Source organism: Capra hircus, chromosome 11, assembly GCF_001704415.2.
Source record: "Capra hircus breed San Clemente chromosome 11, ASM170441v1, whole genome shotgun sequence".
Classification (NCBI taxonomy): domain Eukaryota; kingdom Metazoa; phylum Chordata; class Mammalia; order Artiodactyla; family Bovidae; genus Capra; species Capra hircus.
Window position 1 is genome coordinate 15186797 of NC_030818.1, and position 17387 is coordinate 15204183.

Sequence of the window (17387 nt, forward strand, 5' to 3'; positions counted from 1 at the left end):
TGGACATGAGTCTGAGTCAACTCCGGGAGTTGGTAATGGACCAGGAGGCCTGGTGTGCTGCAGTCCATGGGGTCACAAAGAGTCAGACAGGACTGAGCAACTGAACTGAATAGAATTTAGCTAAACATTTGCTTCATTTTTTTTTTTTTTCAAAGAGTCAACTTTGATTTTGTTGATCATTTGTTTCTTTCTTAACATTTCTTTTCTTCTTAGAATTATTTGGTGTTCTTCAATCAGATTAAATTGAATATTTTAACTCATTTCCCATCTTTCATAATTATAACCAATCCATGTAAAAATTATAAAATTTTCTCTACTGCTTTTTGTCTCTAAATATGATATCTTGCAGATAGTGATATATACTACTTTCTTTAAATTCTAAATATTTTGTACTTTCTAATATGAATTTCTGCCCCCTCATTGGTTACTTTACTTTAGGAGTGCATTTCAAGTTTGTAGGCATATGTTTTTTTAACTCTGTATTTACTATTGATTTTTTATTTAGTTGCAAAGAATATAGTCACAGACTTTTAGATTTACTTACTAAAAACACAACTCATAATTATTTTTGTGCTCAGTAATTAAGTTACTGACATGCTTCCTCTGTTTCTCTTGTCATCATTGAATATTTCTTATATCCCTTTTCTTCTCTGTGAAAGTCCTATTATTTTTGCAAGAGGGGACCCTTTAATAGTTCTTTCAAGTCAGGGCCAGTGGTAAAGTTTCCTGTTTTTTTGTACATGTTAAAATTTTTAATATTGCATTTATTCCTAAATGTTTCAGTTCAGTTCAGTTCAGTCGCTCAGTCGTGTCCAACTCTTTGCGACCCCATGAATCAAAGCACACCAGGCCTCCCTGTTCAATCACCATCTCCCGGAGTTCACTCAGACTCACGTCCATCGAGTCCGTGATGCCATCCAGCCATCTCATCCTCGGTCGTCCCCTTCTCCTCCTGCCCCCAGTCCCTCCTAGCATCAGAGTCTTTTCCAATGATTCAACTCTTCGCATGAGTTGGCCACAGTACTGGAGCTTCAGCTTTAGCATCATTCCTTCCAAAGAAATCCCAGGGTTGATCTCCTTCAGAATGGACTGGTTGGATCTCCTTGCAGTCCAAGGGACTTTCAAGAGTCTTCTCCACCACCATAGTTCAAAAGCATCAATTCTTCGGCACTCAGCCTTCTTCACAGTCCAACTCTCACATCCATACATGACCACTGGAAAAACCATAGCCTTGACTAGATGGACCTTAGTTGGCAAAGTAATGTCTCTGCTTTTGAATATACTATCTAGATTGGTCATAACTTTTCTTCCAAGGAGTAAGCGTCTTTTCATTTCATGGCTGCAATCACCATCTGCAGTGATCTTGGAGCTCAAAAAAATAGTCTGACACTGTTTCTACTGTTTCCCCACCTATTTCCCATGAAGTGATGGGACCAGATGCCATGATCTTCATTTTCTGAATGTTGAGCTTTAAGCCAACTTTTTCACTCTCCTCTTTCACTTTCATCAAGAGGCTTTTGAGTTCCTCTTCACTTTCTGCCATAAGGGTGGTGTCATCTGCATATCTGAGGTTATTGATATTTCTCCCAGCAATCTTGATTCCAGCTTGTGTTTCTCCCAGTCCAGCGTTTCTCATGATGTACTCTGCATAGAAGTTAAATAAGCAGGGTGACAATATACAGCCTTGACATACTCCTTTTCCTATTTGGAACCAGTCTGTTGTTCCATGTCCAGTTCTAGCGGTTGCTTCCTGACCTGCATACAGATTTCTCAAGAGGCAGGTCAGGTGGTCTGGTATTCCCATCTCTTGAAGAATTTTCCACAGTTTATTGTGACCTACACAGTCAAAGGCTTTGGCATAGTCAATAGAGCAGAAATAGATGTTTTTCTGGAACTCTCTTCTTTTTCCACGATCCAGTGGATGTTGGCAATTTGATCTCTGGTTCCTCTGCGTTTTCTAAAACCAGCTTGAACATCAGGGAGTTCACGGTTCATGTATTGCTGAAGCCTGGCTTGGAGAATTTGAGCATTACTTTACTAGCATGTGAGATGAGTGCAATTGTGCAGTAGTTTGAGCATTCTTTGGCATTGCCTTTCTTTGGGATTGGAATGAAAACTGACCTTTTCCAGTCCTGTGGCCACTGCTGACCTTTCCAAATTTGCTGGCATGTTGCGTGCAGCACTTTGACAGCATCATCTTTGAGGATTTGAAACAGCTCAGCTGGAATTCCATCACCTCCACTAGCTTTGTTTCTAGTGATGCTTTCTAAGGCCCGCTTGACTTCACGTTCCAAGATGTCTGGCTCTAGATTAGTGATCACATCATCATGATTACCTGGGTCGTGAAGATCTTTTTTGTACAGTTCTTCGTGTATTGTTGCCACCTCTTCTTAATATCTTCTGCTTCTGTTAGGTCCATACTATTTCTGTCCTTTATCGAGCCCATCTTTGCATGAAATATTCCCTTGGTATCTCTAATTTTCTTGAAGAGATCGCTAGTCTTTCCTATTCTGTTGTTTTCCTCTTATTTCTTTACATTGATCGCTGAGGAAGGCTTTCTTATCTCTTCTTGCTATTCTTTGGAACTCTGCATTCAGATGCTTATATCTTTCCCTTTCTCCTTTGCTTTTCGCCTCTCTTCTTTTCACAGCTATTTGTAAGGCCTCCCCAGACAGCCATTTTGCTTTTTTGCATCTTTTCCATGGGGATGGTCTTGATCCCTGTCTCCTGTACAACATCACGAACCTCCATCCATAGTTCATCAGGCACGCTGTCTATCAGATCTAGGCCCTTAAATCTATTTCTCCCTTCCACTGTATAATCATAAGGGATTTGATTTAGGTCATACCTGAATGGTCTAGTGGTTTTCCCTACTTTCTTCAATTTGAGTCTGAATTTGGCAATAAGGAGTTCCTGATCTGAGCCACAGTCAGCTCCTGGTCTTGTTTTTGTTGACTGTATAGAGCTTCTCCATCTTTGGCTGCAGAGAATATAATCAGTCTGATTTCGGTGTTGACCATCTGGTGATGTCCATGTGTAGAGTCTTCTCTTGTGTTGTTGGAAGAGGGTGTTTGCTATGACCAGTGCATTTTCTTCGCAGAACTCTATTAGTCTTTGCCCTGCTTCATTCCGCATTCCAAGGCCAAATTTGCCTGTTACTCGAGGTGTTTCTTGACTTCCTACTTTTGCATTCCAGTCCCCTATAATGAAAAGGACATCTTTTTTGGGTGTTAGTTCTAAAAGGTCTTGTAGGTCTTCATAAAACCGTTCAACTTCAGTTTCTTCAGCGTTACTGATTGGGGCATAGACTTGGATAACTGTGATATTGAATGATTTGCCTTGGAGACGAACAGAGATCATTATGTCGTTTTTGAGATTGCATCCAAGTACTGCATTTGGACTCTTTTGTTGACCATGATGGCTACTCCATTTCTTCTGAGGGATTCCCGCCCGCAGTAGTAGATATAATGGTCATGTGAGTTAAATTCACCCATTCCAGTCCATTTTAGTTTGCTGATTCCTAGAATGTTGATGTTCACCCTTGCCATCTCTTGTTTGACCACTTCCAGTTTGCCTTGATTCATGGACCTGACATTCCAGGTTCCTATGCATATTGCTCTTTACAGCATCGGATCTTGCTTTTATCACCAGTCCCATCCACAGCTGGGTGCTGTTTTTGCTTTGGCTCCATCCCTTCATTCTTTCTGGAGTTATTTCTCCACTGATCTCCAGTAGCATATTGGGCACTTAATGACCTGGGGAGTTCCTCTTTTGGTGTCCTATCATTTTGCCTTTTCATACTGTTCATGGAGTTCTCAAGGCAGTACTGAAGTGGCTTGCCATTCCCTTCTCCAGTGGACCACATTCTGTCAAACCTCTCCACCATGACCCGCCTGTCTTGGGTTGCCCGACAGGCATGGCTTGGTTTCATTGAATTAGACAAGGCTGTGGTCCTAAGTGTTTAGTTGATTATAAAATTTTAGGCTGACAGTTATTTTCGCTTAACACTTTATAGGTAGTGTTTTATTGTCTTCTATCATCTTTTGCTGCTTGTGAAATATCTGCTGTTCTCTGTCATTCTTTTATGTTTTAGGATTACCTTTATGTACTGCAGTTTCACATAATATGTCTAGGTGTTAGTTTACCATTATTTAGAATAACAGTACACAAAATACTTTGATCATAGAGTTTAGATCTTTGTTTAGTTTTGGAAAATGCTCAGTTATTATCTCTTCAAATACAGTGTCCTACGACATTCTGCTTTTGTTTACTCTGAAATGTCTATGGAATGTGTACTTGAATCCTACCTCTCATTCTTCCCTCAGTGTCTTTATTATTCTTTTTATTTTTCAATCTGAACTCATTTGAATTTCTCACTATTATCTCCCAGTTCATCCATTCTCTCTTTGTGTGAAACTAGTTTTTGTCACATGTTGAGTTTTTTTGGTTTGTTGTTTTTAATGTCTTTTGCAGTTTCAAATTTTCTACTTGGTTTTTATTCGTGTATCCCTATTCTTATTTCATTTCTAACTTTTGTTTATTCATTCACTTATTTATGTGGCTGTGTTGGGTCTCAGTTGCATCATGCAGAATCTTTCATTGTAGCACACGGGCTCTCTAGTAGTGGCATGTGGGCTCAGTAGTTGCAGCACATGGGATCTTAGCTCCCCAACCGGGATCTAACTCCTGTCCCTTGCATTGCAAGGTGGATTCTAAACTGCTGGGCCACCAGCGAAGTCCCAGTTTCTACCTGTTTTGTTTGCCATTCCCTGTTAGGGAAATTCGGGGTGGTTTCGGGCTGTTTGGACCTCTAATTCTGTTTATTAACATGAATGTTTCAGGACTGATAGAAAGTTCACATTAGCATTTTATACAGTTAGGTATGGCTTATTTAGCTATGGTGGCTTCCCTGATGGCTCAGCTGGTAAAGCATCTGTCTATGATGTGGGAGACCTGGGTTCGATCCCTGGGTTGGAAAGATCCCTTGGAGAAGGAAATGGCAATCCACTCCAATATGATTGCCAGGAAAATCCCATGAACAGAGGAGCCTGGTGGGCTACAGTCCATGGGGTCTCAAAGAGTTGAACACGACTGAGCGACTTCACGTTCACATTATTTAGCTATGGTTATTCATTATTGTTTTTGTTTATTTGTTTGTTTATTTGACTTTCAATAGAGTAAAAGCTTTTAGAACATTACAAGAAGCCCTCAAGTGCAACTATGAACATTGGCAGATCTGGGAAAACTACATTCTCACTAGCACTGATGTTGGAGAATTTTCTGAAGCCATTAAAGCTTATCATCGGCTCTTGGACTTACGAGACAAATACAAGGATACTCAGGTAGGGTAGTCATATTTTGTTATTTCAGTTTGTGTTTAATATTAATACTTGATTATAGAATATAAATTATTCCCTAGACTCTACACAGGAAAATTTTGTTAAACTCAAGTAATATATAAAAGAATACTTTTCTGTGTAGTTGAATATGCTTAGTTACATATTAATTCTGACATTCCAATGTCAACTATGTTTATGTAATCATAGACTAAATATCACTGTGACTCAGTAATATGTGGTTTACATGTATATAGTCAGCTTGCAGAAACTTATGCTTATGTTAATTTATTACTTTGGTTATCTCAGTGTAATAGCTGGAATAAATCCCATAGTCATTTATTCACTCCTTAAACAGGCATCTGTATACTTTCAGATTGTTTGAACAATGTAGAAATGAAGACTAACATTTTCCTTGTACTGTTTAATAAGATAGTCTTCATCTTAGGATGAAGTCAGAACTGGTTAACTCTAACAGTACAAAAATTATTATATCCTTTCAGAAACTGTGGGAATCTTGAAGGCCGTGGGTTTTACATCCAATAGGATTAAATGTAAAAGACCTTTTGTGGGGTTAATTTGTGAAGAGACTGTATAAAGATAGAGTGTACAGGAGCTTACAGGTTACAAAATCAGGGGGCTCGAAAATGTAACATTATATTTGCAATTATCAGCATATGCTGTTAGTGAATTTGGAATTAGTAAAAATAGAAATAAGATATATGATAATATCGCACTACTCTCATGACTTACTATATATATATATACTATATATATATTACTATATATATATATATATATATATATATATATATACACTCCAACTATTCCAAAATTTACCTTGTCTGGTCTTGTATTTTTTAGCTGCAGCCCTTGATCTGTATGAATGCTTTTGCAAATTTAGCTATATAATGAGCTAAATTGTTTTAAAGCTCAGGTTTTGGGCAGTTCACTTAAAGATCTACGACTTTGTGAAAGTCACTCAGTTGTGTCCAACTCATTGCAACGCCATGTACTATACAGTCCATGGAATTGTCCAGGCCAGAATACTGGAGTAGGTAGCCTTTCCCTTCTCCAGGGGATCTTCCCAATCCAGGGATTGAACCCAGGTCTCCTGCATTTCAGGCAGACACTTACCATCTGAGCTACCAGGGAAGCCTCAGAGAAAAGGTAAATAAGCTGCATTGCTGGTATATTCCATTTTATACTTTAAGTAAATTCTTTTTATTTTCTCCTTTCACAAAGCTTGTTCGGAATGCACAAAGATACATTTTCCGCAGCTTTCAGAAAAAGAAAAAAAAGTAAAAGAACGAAACCTTCTCCCAGCATAAATGGAGATGCTTTCATTTAATTTTTATTTTAAATAGATTTTCCAAATGTATTTTAGTGATCATGTTCAGTTTTTTTACTCCTTCCAGCAAATCTAATTATAAGAATTTTCACCCATAGTAAAATTAAATTCTGATTCCCATTGAAAATTTTCTAATCCTGTACTTGTTTTAGCAGATTATTTAACTTATATGATTTCTAATTTAAGTGAAAAGTTAGTAGTTTCCTACCTAAAGAAAATTATTATGATTTAGTTTAAATTCATGGCCAGCTAATATTTTAATTTCTTTTTTTTCCTATAATTCTTCTGTTCTTCAAATTCATAATATGAACCAAACCTCCTTTTGATGAGTTTGAAATTGGTTTTTATAAAAGTTCAGTAGCTTTAGAATCAGTTAAGGATGGCATGCAGATTCGTTAGACTTCCTTCTCAAAGCGCTGCTTCCACACGCAGGAGCATTGAGAATCGTTCCTGTTAGAAAAAATACTGCTTGTAAACAAAGCACTTAGAGAATCATATGGTGCCGTAACGATGCCAGATGTTATGGCTCTTTGCTTAATTTTTATATTTGGATTTGGGGAAATAATACTGAGAACATAAGGGCTAGATAACCAGTGACATATTCAAGCCAAAGGATCATCTCTAGCGATTTATAAGAGAGAACTTTTGGGTATTTAGATGGAGAAATAGCCATAGTGAGATAATTTGCTAGTTTATATGAGGCCCTGTGAATAGCCCTCTCCAGAAGTGTCACAGAATGCTGATGGCAATGTTTGGTCTCTGGCAGGTGTGGGTAAACTCGCTCCATTGTGGTTAAGTCATCATCGAAGGAAGGTCCTCAAGGCTAGTGCGGGCTTAGTCATATTTAGCTTTGTGACATGCTTGTGTCTGTCATCATGCTTTCTCACCACTCGTCAGCACGGACAGAGACAATTGATAGATTGTCTGGAATATTTTTATCTTGGCTAAAATAATTTTACTTAATTTGACTCTGCAAGTTTGGCAACAGGTGTCTTTAAAAAAAACTCTGATATTCTTATGTTTGACACTACCTGACCTCATTCTATTTTAATTTGCTTTAAAATTCTTTTTGTCTATGCTTTTTCTACTTTATAGATATGATTATTTTCATTTAAATTTTTTTCTATTGTGTGTGTGTAAATTCATACTCATTTTAATATAGACACAGGATAAATCAGCTATAAATTGTTTTACTCACTATTTGTAATAAGAGAATGTGTGGGTAGTTATCCTACCTTTATCATTTCCTGCCTTTTCTGTCTGTCCTAATTTTCACTAATGCATAGATTAGTATAGCTCAAGAATGCTTTTCTGTAATAGTAGATATTTATATTCATGTCTGGTTATACATACTTTTATTAATCTATCATAAAACTTAGTTTTGTGTTTTTGTGTAATTAGTCCCTGTTCCATTTTCCAGTTTTCTACCATTAATTTACTACTGTTAATAGTGCCATGAATATCCTTATAGATAAATCCTTATGTTTATGCTTCTTTCCTCAGGATGAATTCTAATGTTATTTGTTCATTTTTTAATTTTTCTGCTCTTCCCTGTTCCCCTCACATCCCCTCCCCTTTCTCCCCTTCGAGAACTCACAGTCACTTTGGGAAAAGAATATAAGTATTGTGCTTTTGCATCTCATTTACTGTTTATAAATGGAAGAGGAAGGGAAAACGATCAACATATATCAAGTGCTCACTATGTTCTTGGCACTATCACGGATTACCTTTTACAGTTCAGTTCAGTCACTCAGTCGTGTCCGACTCTTTGTGACCCCATGAACTGCAGCACGCCAGGCCTCCCTGTCCATCACCAACTCCCAGAGCCCACCCAGACCCATGTCCATTGTGTCGGTGATGCCATCCAACCATCTCATCCTCTGTTGTCCTCTTTTCATTCTGCCCTCAATCTTTCCCAGCATCAGGGTCTTTTCCAGTGAGTCAGCTCTTCGTATCAGGTGGCCAAAGTATTGGAGTTTCAGCTTCAAAATCAGTCCCTCCAGTGAACACCCAGGACTGATCTCCTTTAAGATGGACTGGTTGGACCTCCTTGCAATCCAAGGGACTCTCAAGAGTCTTCTCCAATACCACAGTTCAAAAGCATCAGTTCTTTGGCACTCAGCTTTCTTTATAGTCCAACTCTCATATCCATACATGACTACTGGAAAAACCATAGCCTTGACTAGATGGACCTTTGTTGACAAGATAATATCTCTGCTTTTTAATATGCTGTCTAGCTTGGTCATAACTTTCCTTCCAAGGAGCAAGCATCTTTTAATTTCATGGCTGCAGTCACCATCTGCAGTGATTTTGGAGCCCCAAAAAAATAAAGTCTGACACTGTTTCCCCATCTATTTCCCATGAAGTGATGGGACTGGATGCCATGATCTTCATTTTCTGAATGTTGAGCTTTAAGCCAACTTTTTCACTCTCCTCTTTCACTTTCATCAAGAGGCTTTTCACTTCCTCTTCACTTTCTGCCATAAGGGTGGTGTCATCTGCATATCTGAGGTTATTGATATTTCTCCTGGCAATCTTGATTCCACCTTGTGCTTCTTCCAGCCCAGCATTTCTCATGATGTACTCTGCATAGAAGTTAAATAAGCAGGGTGACAATATACAGCCTTGACGTACTCCTTTTCCTATTTGGAACCAGTCTGTTGTTCCATGTCCAGTTCTAATTGTTGCTTCCTGACCTGTATATAGGTTTCTCAAGAGGCAGGTCAGGTGGTCTGGTATTCCCATCTCTTTCAGAATTTTCCACAGTTTCTTGTGATCCACACAGTCAAAGGCTTTGGCATAGTCAATAAAGCAGAAATAGATGTTTTTCTGGAACTCTCTCGCTTTTTCCACGATCCAGCGGATGTTGGCAATTTAATCTCTGGTTCCTGTGCCTTTTCTAAAACCAGCTTGAATATCTGGAAGTTCACAGTTCACCTATTGCTGAAGCCTGGCTTGGAGAATTTTGAGCATTACTTTACTAGCATGTGAGATGAGTGCAATTGTGCAGTAGTTTGAGCACTCTTTGGTATTACCTTTCTTTGGGATTGGATGAAAACGGACCTTTTCCAGTCCTGTGGCCACTGCTGAGTTTTCCAAATTTGCTGGCATATTGAGTGCAGCACTTTCACAGCATCATCTTTTAAGATTTGAAATAGCTCAATTGGAATTCCATCATCTTCACTAGCTTTGTTCATAGTGATGCTTCCCTAAGGCCCACTTGACTTCACATTCCAGGATGTCTGGCTCTAAGTGAGCGTGAGTGATCACACCTTCATGATTATCTGGGTCGTGAAGATCTTTTTTGTATAGTTCGTCTGTGTATTCTTGCCACCTCTTCTTAATATCTTCTGCTTCTGTCAGGTCCCTACCATTTCTGTCCTTTATTGAGCCCATCTTTGCGTGAAATGTTCCCTTGGTAGCTCTAATTTTCTTGAAGAGATCTCTAGTCTTTCCCATTCTGTTGTTTTCCCATTCTATTGAGAGGTCTGACAGAATGTGGTCCACTGGAGAAGGGAATGACAAACCACTTCAATATTCTTGCCTTGAGAACCCAGTGAAGAGTATGAAAAGGCAAAATGATAGGACATTGAAAGATGAACTCCCCAGGTCAGTAGGTGCCCAATATGCTACTGGAGATCAGTGGAGAAATAACTCCAGAAAGAATGAAGGGATGGAGCCAAAGCAAAACAACACTCCGTTGTGGATGGGACTGGTGATAGAAGCAAGATTCAATGCTGTAAAGAGCAATATTACAGAACCTGGAATGTTACGTCCATGAATCTAGGAAATTGGAAGTGGTCAAACAGGAGATGGCAAGAGTGAACATCGGCATTCTAGGAATCAGTGAACTAAGATGGACTGGAATGGGTGAATTTAACTCAGATGACCATTGTATCTACTGTTGTGGGCACGAATCTGTTAGAAGAAATGGAGTAGCCATCATAATCAACAAAAGAGTCTGAAATGCAGTACTTGGATGCAATCTCAAAAACGACAGAATGATCTCTGTTCATTTCCAAGGCAAACCATTTAGTATCGCGGTAATCCAAGTCTATGCCCCAACCAGTAACACTGAAGAAGCTGAAGTTGAACGGTTTTATGAAGACCTACAAGACCTTCTAGAACTAACACCCAAAAAAGTTGTCCTTTTGATTATAGGGGACTGGAATGCAAAAGTAGGAAGTCAGGAAACACCTGAAGTAACAGGCAAGTTTGGCCTTTGAGTACAGAATGAAGCAGGGTAAAGGCTAACAGTTTTGCCAAGAGAACGCACTATTCATAGCAAACACCCTCTTCCAACAACACAAGAGAAGACTCTACACATGGACATCACCAGACGGTCAATACTGAAATCAGATTGATTATATTCTTTGCAGCCAAAGATGGAGAAGCTCTATACAGTCAGCAAAAACAAGACCGGGAGCTGACTGTGGCTCAGATCATGAACTCCTTATTGCGAAATTCAGACTCAAATTGAAGAAAGTAGGGAAAACCACTAGACCATTCAGGTATGACCTAAATCAAATCCCTTATGACTATACAGTGGAAGGGAGAAATAGATTTAAGGGCCTAGATCTGATAGACAGCGTGCCTGATGAACTATGGATGGAGGTTCGTGACATTGTACAAGAGACAGGGATCAAGACCATCCCCAAGAAAAAGAAATGCAAAAAAGCAAAATGGTTGTCTGAGGAGGCCTTACAAATAGCTGTGAAAAGAAGAGAAGTGAAAAGCAAAGGAGAAAGGGAAAGATATAAGCATCTGAATGCAGAGTTCCAAAGAATAGCAAGGAGAGGTAAGAAAGCCTTCCTCAGCGATCAATGCAAAGAAATAGAGGAAAACAACAGAATGGGAAAGACTCAAGATCTTTTACAGGGCATACAGTATTTGAAGTGGGTACTGAAAAGTCCTCATTTTACAATGTATGAATATGAGACCCAGAGAGATTATGTAACTTGGCCAGTTACATAGCTGCTGCTAAGCTGCTAAGTCACTTCAGTCATGTCCGACTTTGTGCGACCCCATAGACAGAAGCCCACCAGGCTCCCCTGTCCGTGGTTGGAACCAAAGGTAGGAATCACATTTAGGCATGTCTATTGGAGTGAATCATGCCTTGAAGTTTGTCAGAAGATTTATATTAAACAGCATATTTCCCCCATCATATTACTATGCATTTGAATTATATCTGACAGAGGTGTGGTTTTTTTTTTTCAAATTGGGGTATTTACACATAAGAAAATGCACAGATCTTAAGTGTAATTTTGATATGTTTTGACATTGTGTATTATAGAACCACTTCCCAAAACAGGTATGGAACATTTTCATCACCACAGAAAGTTCTATTATTCCCCTTTCCAGTCAACTGAACCACCACCCTTTCCCTTCAACCAGGCAACTGCTTTCTGATTTCCGTCCCCACAGTTCAATTTTCTTTCTCTTGATTGTCGTATAAACAGAATCATACAATATGTATTCTTTCTTATGGATGTTGTTCTTTGTGTGGATTTCTCCTTGGGGAAGGAGGGAGGTGGTGTTGATGGGCGGTGGGAAAGATTGCCAACTCGATTGAAGTCCTAGAGCAAGTGGTGGCAGGGCTTACCTGAGGGAGAAGAGTGGAGGGAATGGATGTATTCTATATGGATTCTGTCTCTGTGAGGTGGATATTATCTCTGTTTTACTGCTGAAGTATCTGCGGCTCGCTGGAGAAACTAATAAAGCTGATCTTTCACAGCTTATAACTAGTCAAGCCAAGATGTAAAGTCTGAAGTTTGGCCTTTTTGACCCAAAGCTTGAGCATGCCATTTCCTCATGCACAGAATTTTTTTTTCTTTTGCTGAAAGAGTGAAAAAGACAATGTTAAGCTGCCTACCTCTCTGTGATAACTGGGGTGTGGGGAAGCCAAGGGTCAGGGTTATCAGGCCAGGAAGCAGAGCAGGTTCTTTAGAGAGCTCCAAGTGGAGCGGGGACATGGCCAAGCCAGGAGGCGGAAATGGCTTCATTCCTGGCCTCCAGCCCTCCTGGAAGTGTTTGTAACTGGACCCGAGGCGATCCTGTTACTTCCTGCTGTGAAGACCTCCAGGATTCAAAGGGCCAACGCCTTGTGCTTTTGGCCAACTTTTTAGGGAGATTTGGCCAAGGACCTCAAGGTTAGTGTTGGAGAAGAGAATAGTTAAGCTTTCCTCTTTGTGGAGATGAGGATGGCTGCTCCTCCAGGTGAGAAAACTTCACCTCTCTTCAGGAGCTGGTGGGGTTCTCCACAGTCACACACTGCTTGCTGCATTCCGTGGTACCGGATGTGAGAAAGAGAATGCAGCAGAAGCACCGCATCACTGAAATGACTGGAGATGGGGGTCAGGGATTTAGAAGCCATGACGTAGAGTTGGTGCCGTGGCATTGGTTTAGTTAGGAAGTGAGGGACTGCAGGGCTATTTATACTGATTAAAGTGAAATCCCTCTAAGCATCCAGGCTCAAAAAATATACTTAGATTATTTTATGATACACCAAATGAATTCCAAATGGGCTAAATATATGCTAAATATTTTTTCATCTCCTGGAAAAACTAGGAATACAAGTGAGTACCTACCAAATTTCCTGAACTTTGAAGCAAGAAAAGAAAACGTGAAGGAATTTTTATGACTTCATGAAAAAAATATGTGACAAAATATTTGTAACAAGTAGGAAAGATAAAAAGGTAATGATATCCTTATTATATAAAGAGTTAACATCTGCTACAGGAATGAAATGAAACAGGAGAGGGTTCAGAAACACTCAAGTAAGTGTGAGAATGTAATTCATGATAAGGATGGCATTTTAAATCTGTGGGATAAAATAAAATATTCACTATGCATTGAAATAGTTGGCCAAGCATTTGGGACTCAGAATGAAAGCTCTGCTTCACTCCTTTAACCAAAATAAATTCAAGTAGTTGGTTAAAATATTTAAATTGAAATGCCTTGAGAAGCAGGATGATGTACCTAAGAGCATAGATTCTGGGGTTAGACAGCCTGGGCTTCCAGGCTACCTCCCCCAGCTGTATGACCTGAGCAAGTTACAAACCTCTTGGTTTTTCACTTTCATGAAACAAGGATAATATTAGTACCTCACAGGACTGCTGTGAGGATTAAGTAAATAGCTGTATGAAAAGGGCAGAGAATATCACCTGCCACATACAAGTGCTGTTTAAGTATAGCTGCCATCATCATCCTTATCATCATTATTGTTATGGAAGATGTAAAACTGTAAAAGCACTTGATAGAAAATATTTCTATAAGCTTGGGGATAGAGAAAATGTATTTTATCATGACACACAAGCCATACCCCATAAAGGCAAATATGGAGAGATTTGAATTGAAAACTTCTACATATGAGGCAAGGAGAAGGGGGCAACAGAGAATGAGATGGTTGGATGGCATCACCGAATCAATGGACACGAGTTTGAGCAAACTCCGGGGGATAATGAAGGCAGGGAAGCCTGGTGTGCTGCAGTCCATAGATCGCAAAGAATTGGACATGACTTACTGACTGGACAGAAACAGTGAGAGGGCTGGACGTCACCATACTGAGTGGAGACAGGCTGAGACATGACAGCTGTTCATTTAGTGCTTTCTGAACTGAAATGCAAAGAGGATTAGTAGAAGCCAGGTAAGTGTCCAGGAGGCGTTTGTCTGAGTGTTCTCAACGTTGCCTTGGTCTTTCTAGGTAAGACTGCTGGATTCGTTACCTGGGACTGCTATGTCAAATTACTACAAACTTAGTTTCTTCAAACAATAGAAATCTATTCTCTTCAGTTCTAGAGCTAGAGGATTGAAATCAAGGTGTTGGCTGAGCCATGCTCCCTCTAAAGGCTCCAGGGAAGAACCTTCCTTGCCTCTTCCAGCTTCTGGGGGTTCCTGGCTTTCCTTGGCTTGTGGCAGCAGGATTCTAACCTGTTTCCCTCTTCACCTACTTCATCTCCTTCCCTGTGCCTCTATGTGTCACCTCCTTTTCTTGTAAGAACATTAGTCATTGGATTTAGGGCCCACGCTAATCTAGTATGACTTTATCGTAACTAATTGTTACTAACTATTTCCAAATGAACTCACATTCTGAGGTTCTGTTAGGACATGAATTTGGGGTGAGTATTCGACCCCCCCACAACTTTCTCATTCCTTTTCAGAGGGAAAGCAGTGGCTTTGAGAATAGTGGGGCTGGTAAAGGTAAGGGGATGTGTCCAGCACACACCTCACTGGGAGCTTTGGTGGAAGTAGAGGCAGCATGCACAGAAGCACCCTCTAGAGAAGGCTGGAGATGCCTCAGCTAATCTCACGAAGGCCTCGCCTAACACAGTACCAGAGATGCGAACATCGGAAAGTGACAGAAGGGATAAAAAGAAGAAGGAGGGAATTGATAGAAAACTTAAGAAAGCTCTTCAGAGAAATGCACTTACTGAGTCATATGCTGTACTGAGAGATCAGACTGAAATCCCAGGCCATCTTGGGCAAATTAGAATTTCTAAGAAGGATCTATTACTAGGCTTCAGAAGATTGTGAGATTACCCAAAATGTCATGGAAAAAAAACTTGCGTATGTGGCTATGTAACTACCTCTTCTGGGTAGAGGATTCAAAACTCTCAATCAGATCCACAAGGGTGTCCAGAACCCCCCAAAAAAGCCACAGACTAAGTAAAGAATGATCTTGGGGTAGCGTATTAGGATTAGTTTTCAGATAAAAAGTCCAGTGGACCTTCTCTTATGATCACCATGGGTTAAATTGTACCTGTATAGCTATGTTATATTACAAATGCATTTATCATTGCACTTGTTTTTAAAAGTTCTCAGTGTTTCCAAGCTGTGCACAAATAATTTATGCACCCTCCCCCACCCTTAATCCCCACCCCACGTCTCTGCTGTTCTTCAGGACTGACCCCTTGGGAGAAGCATCTTGCCGCAGTCTCCACGTCCCTTCCCTCAGCCCCGGTGTCTCAGCCTGTCTGTGGCTCTTAGCACAGTTGATCCCTCTTCCTTCCGACACTTTCTTTAGCTGGCTTCCAGAATGTCACCGCTCTTACGCCACCAGCTGCAGCTTGCTCATCCCCTTTGCAGAATTGTTCTTGCCTTTCCTTCCCTGTGAACAACCCCAGGCTCAGTCCTCATACTCTTCCTTCCCCATTTATACTGCTGCCCAGGGGATCTTCCTTGGTTTTTCCCTCTCATCTTCCTGAGGGTATGTATTATGAAAACAAGTTTTCCTCCCTATGCCCCTTTAATTCTTCTTCACATAGGCTGTTCAATGTGTTTATTTCATTTTGGCTACACTTTTCAGATGTCTAATTTTGTCCCTATTGGCTCATCCTCCCCTGGAGATATTGGCTCTTGGACTGGTAATGTGTACTTGGTGGGAGGGCCTAAAGCAAGCCCAGGACCAAATTGTGCCTCTCCTGGTGAGGGGAACTTATCTCCTAGAAGTACTTTGCCACTGCCCTCTCCCATCACCACCACCGCCACCACCCAAGTGACCTGGCACCTCAGGAAACCTTTCTGATCTCTGCCAGGCACTGCTTTCTTCCAGTGCCCATCTTCCTGAGTTGCCATCCAGTCTCAACAGATTGGGGGCTGACCTTCTATACCTGCCTGGTCCCTGGCTTGCACTGGGCTGGCACTGTTGTATTTTGGTCTCTCCAGATTGGTGGCAAGTGGCACATAGAATAGTGTGTGTAAGGAAAAGAAAGCACAACCAAAAAGCTTTTCCCAGGCTCCCAGGCCATCTGTGAGCCTTGGCATCTTGTACTTTTCCGCCCTGGACTGCTCTTCTCCACCAGACCAGGACCCAGCCAATCTCCTTTTCTCCAGGATTTCCCATGTGTTTGCTGTTACTTTTTCAGATTCATCAACTTTCTCTTTTTTCCCAGCAGTGTACAGAATTGGGGTTTAGAAAAAGAGGCTAGCAACGTGTTAGTGCCATCAGCTTGTAGTCTGTGTAATCTCCATATGAAGATGAACAGTAAAATTGTTTCCAAATTGGAAAATGAGTTCCATACAAATTAAGAAGTAATTTAAATATCTTAAAAAGGAAATATATTTACTCAACAAACATTTGGAAAGAGATTTAAATTCACATAATAAAAGCAAAACTAGAATAGTAGCTGCATATATCTTTAGTGGAACAAAATATCATACACACCCAGTACTGGTGATATGCAATGAAATGACACATTTCCGTACACTACTAATGGACATCTACATTTGATTTAGTCCTTTTTGAAAGTATCCAGCTTATCTCTGGAGTCTTAAATTGTTTATTCCCTTTATTCTATAGTTCTGTTCCTGGAATTCTAACCTAGAGAAGCTTCAGTATGAGAAAACTCTTCAGGCACTAAGATATGCAGTGAAATGTTATTTATAGTAATAATGACAATGGCGACACATGGAAACAGCCTAACTGCAGTTGTTTTTGTTTTCGTGTGTGTTCAGTCACGTTTGACAATTTGCGACTCCATGGACTATAGCCCACCAGGCTCCTCTGTCCATGGAATTTTCCAGCCAAGCATACTGGAGTGGGTTGCCATTTCATACTTCAGGAGATCTTCCCAGCCCAGAGATTGAATCCATGTCTCTTGTATCTCCCGCATTGGCAGATGGATTCTTTACCATTCGTGCCTCCCAATGGGAGGCTTTGAATCTATTAAAATAATCTATCTAAAGAATATATGAAAACGTGA

At 40.2% G+C, this 17387-nt stretch overlaps 1 protein-coding gene across 5 annotated transcripts in view; it reads left to right on the forward strand.

Moving 5' to 3' along the window:
- The window catches only part of TTC27 (tetratricopeptide repeat domain 27), a 178116-nt gene that overhangs the window by 145373 nt on the left and 15356 nt on the right, over nucleotides 1–17387 (forward strand). For all 5 annotated transcript variants that reach the window (XM_018055099.1, XM_018055101.1, XM_018055098.1 and 2 more), the window contains one exon: nucleotides 5177–5342. In XM_018055099.1, coding sequence (XP_017910588.1) covers nucleotides 5177–5342 — 166 coding nt within the window. The remainder of the gene's footprint in view (nucleotides 1–5176; nucleotides 5343–17387) is intronic.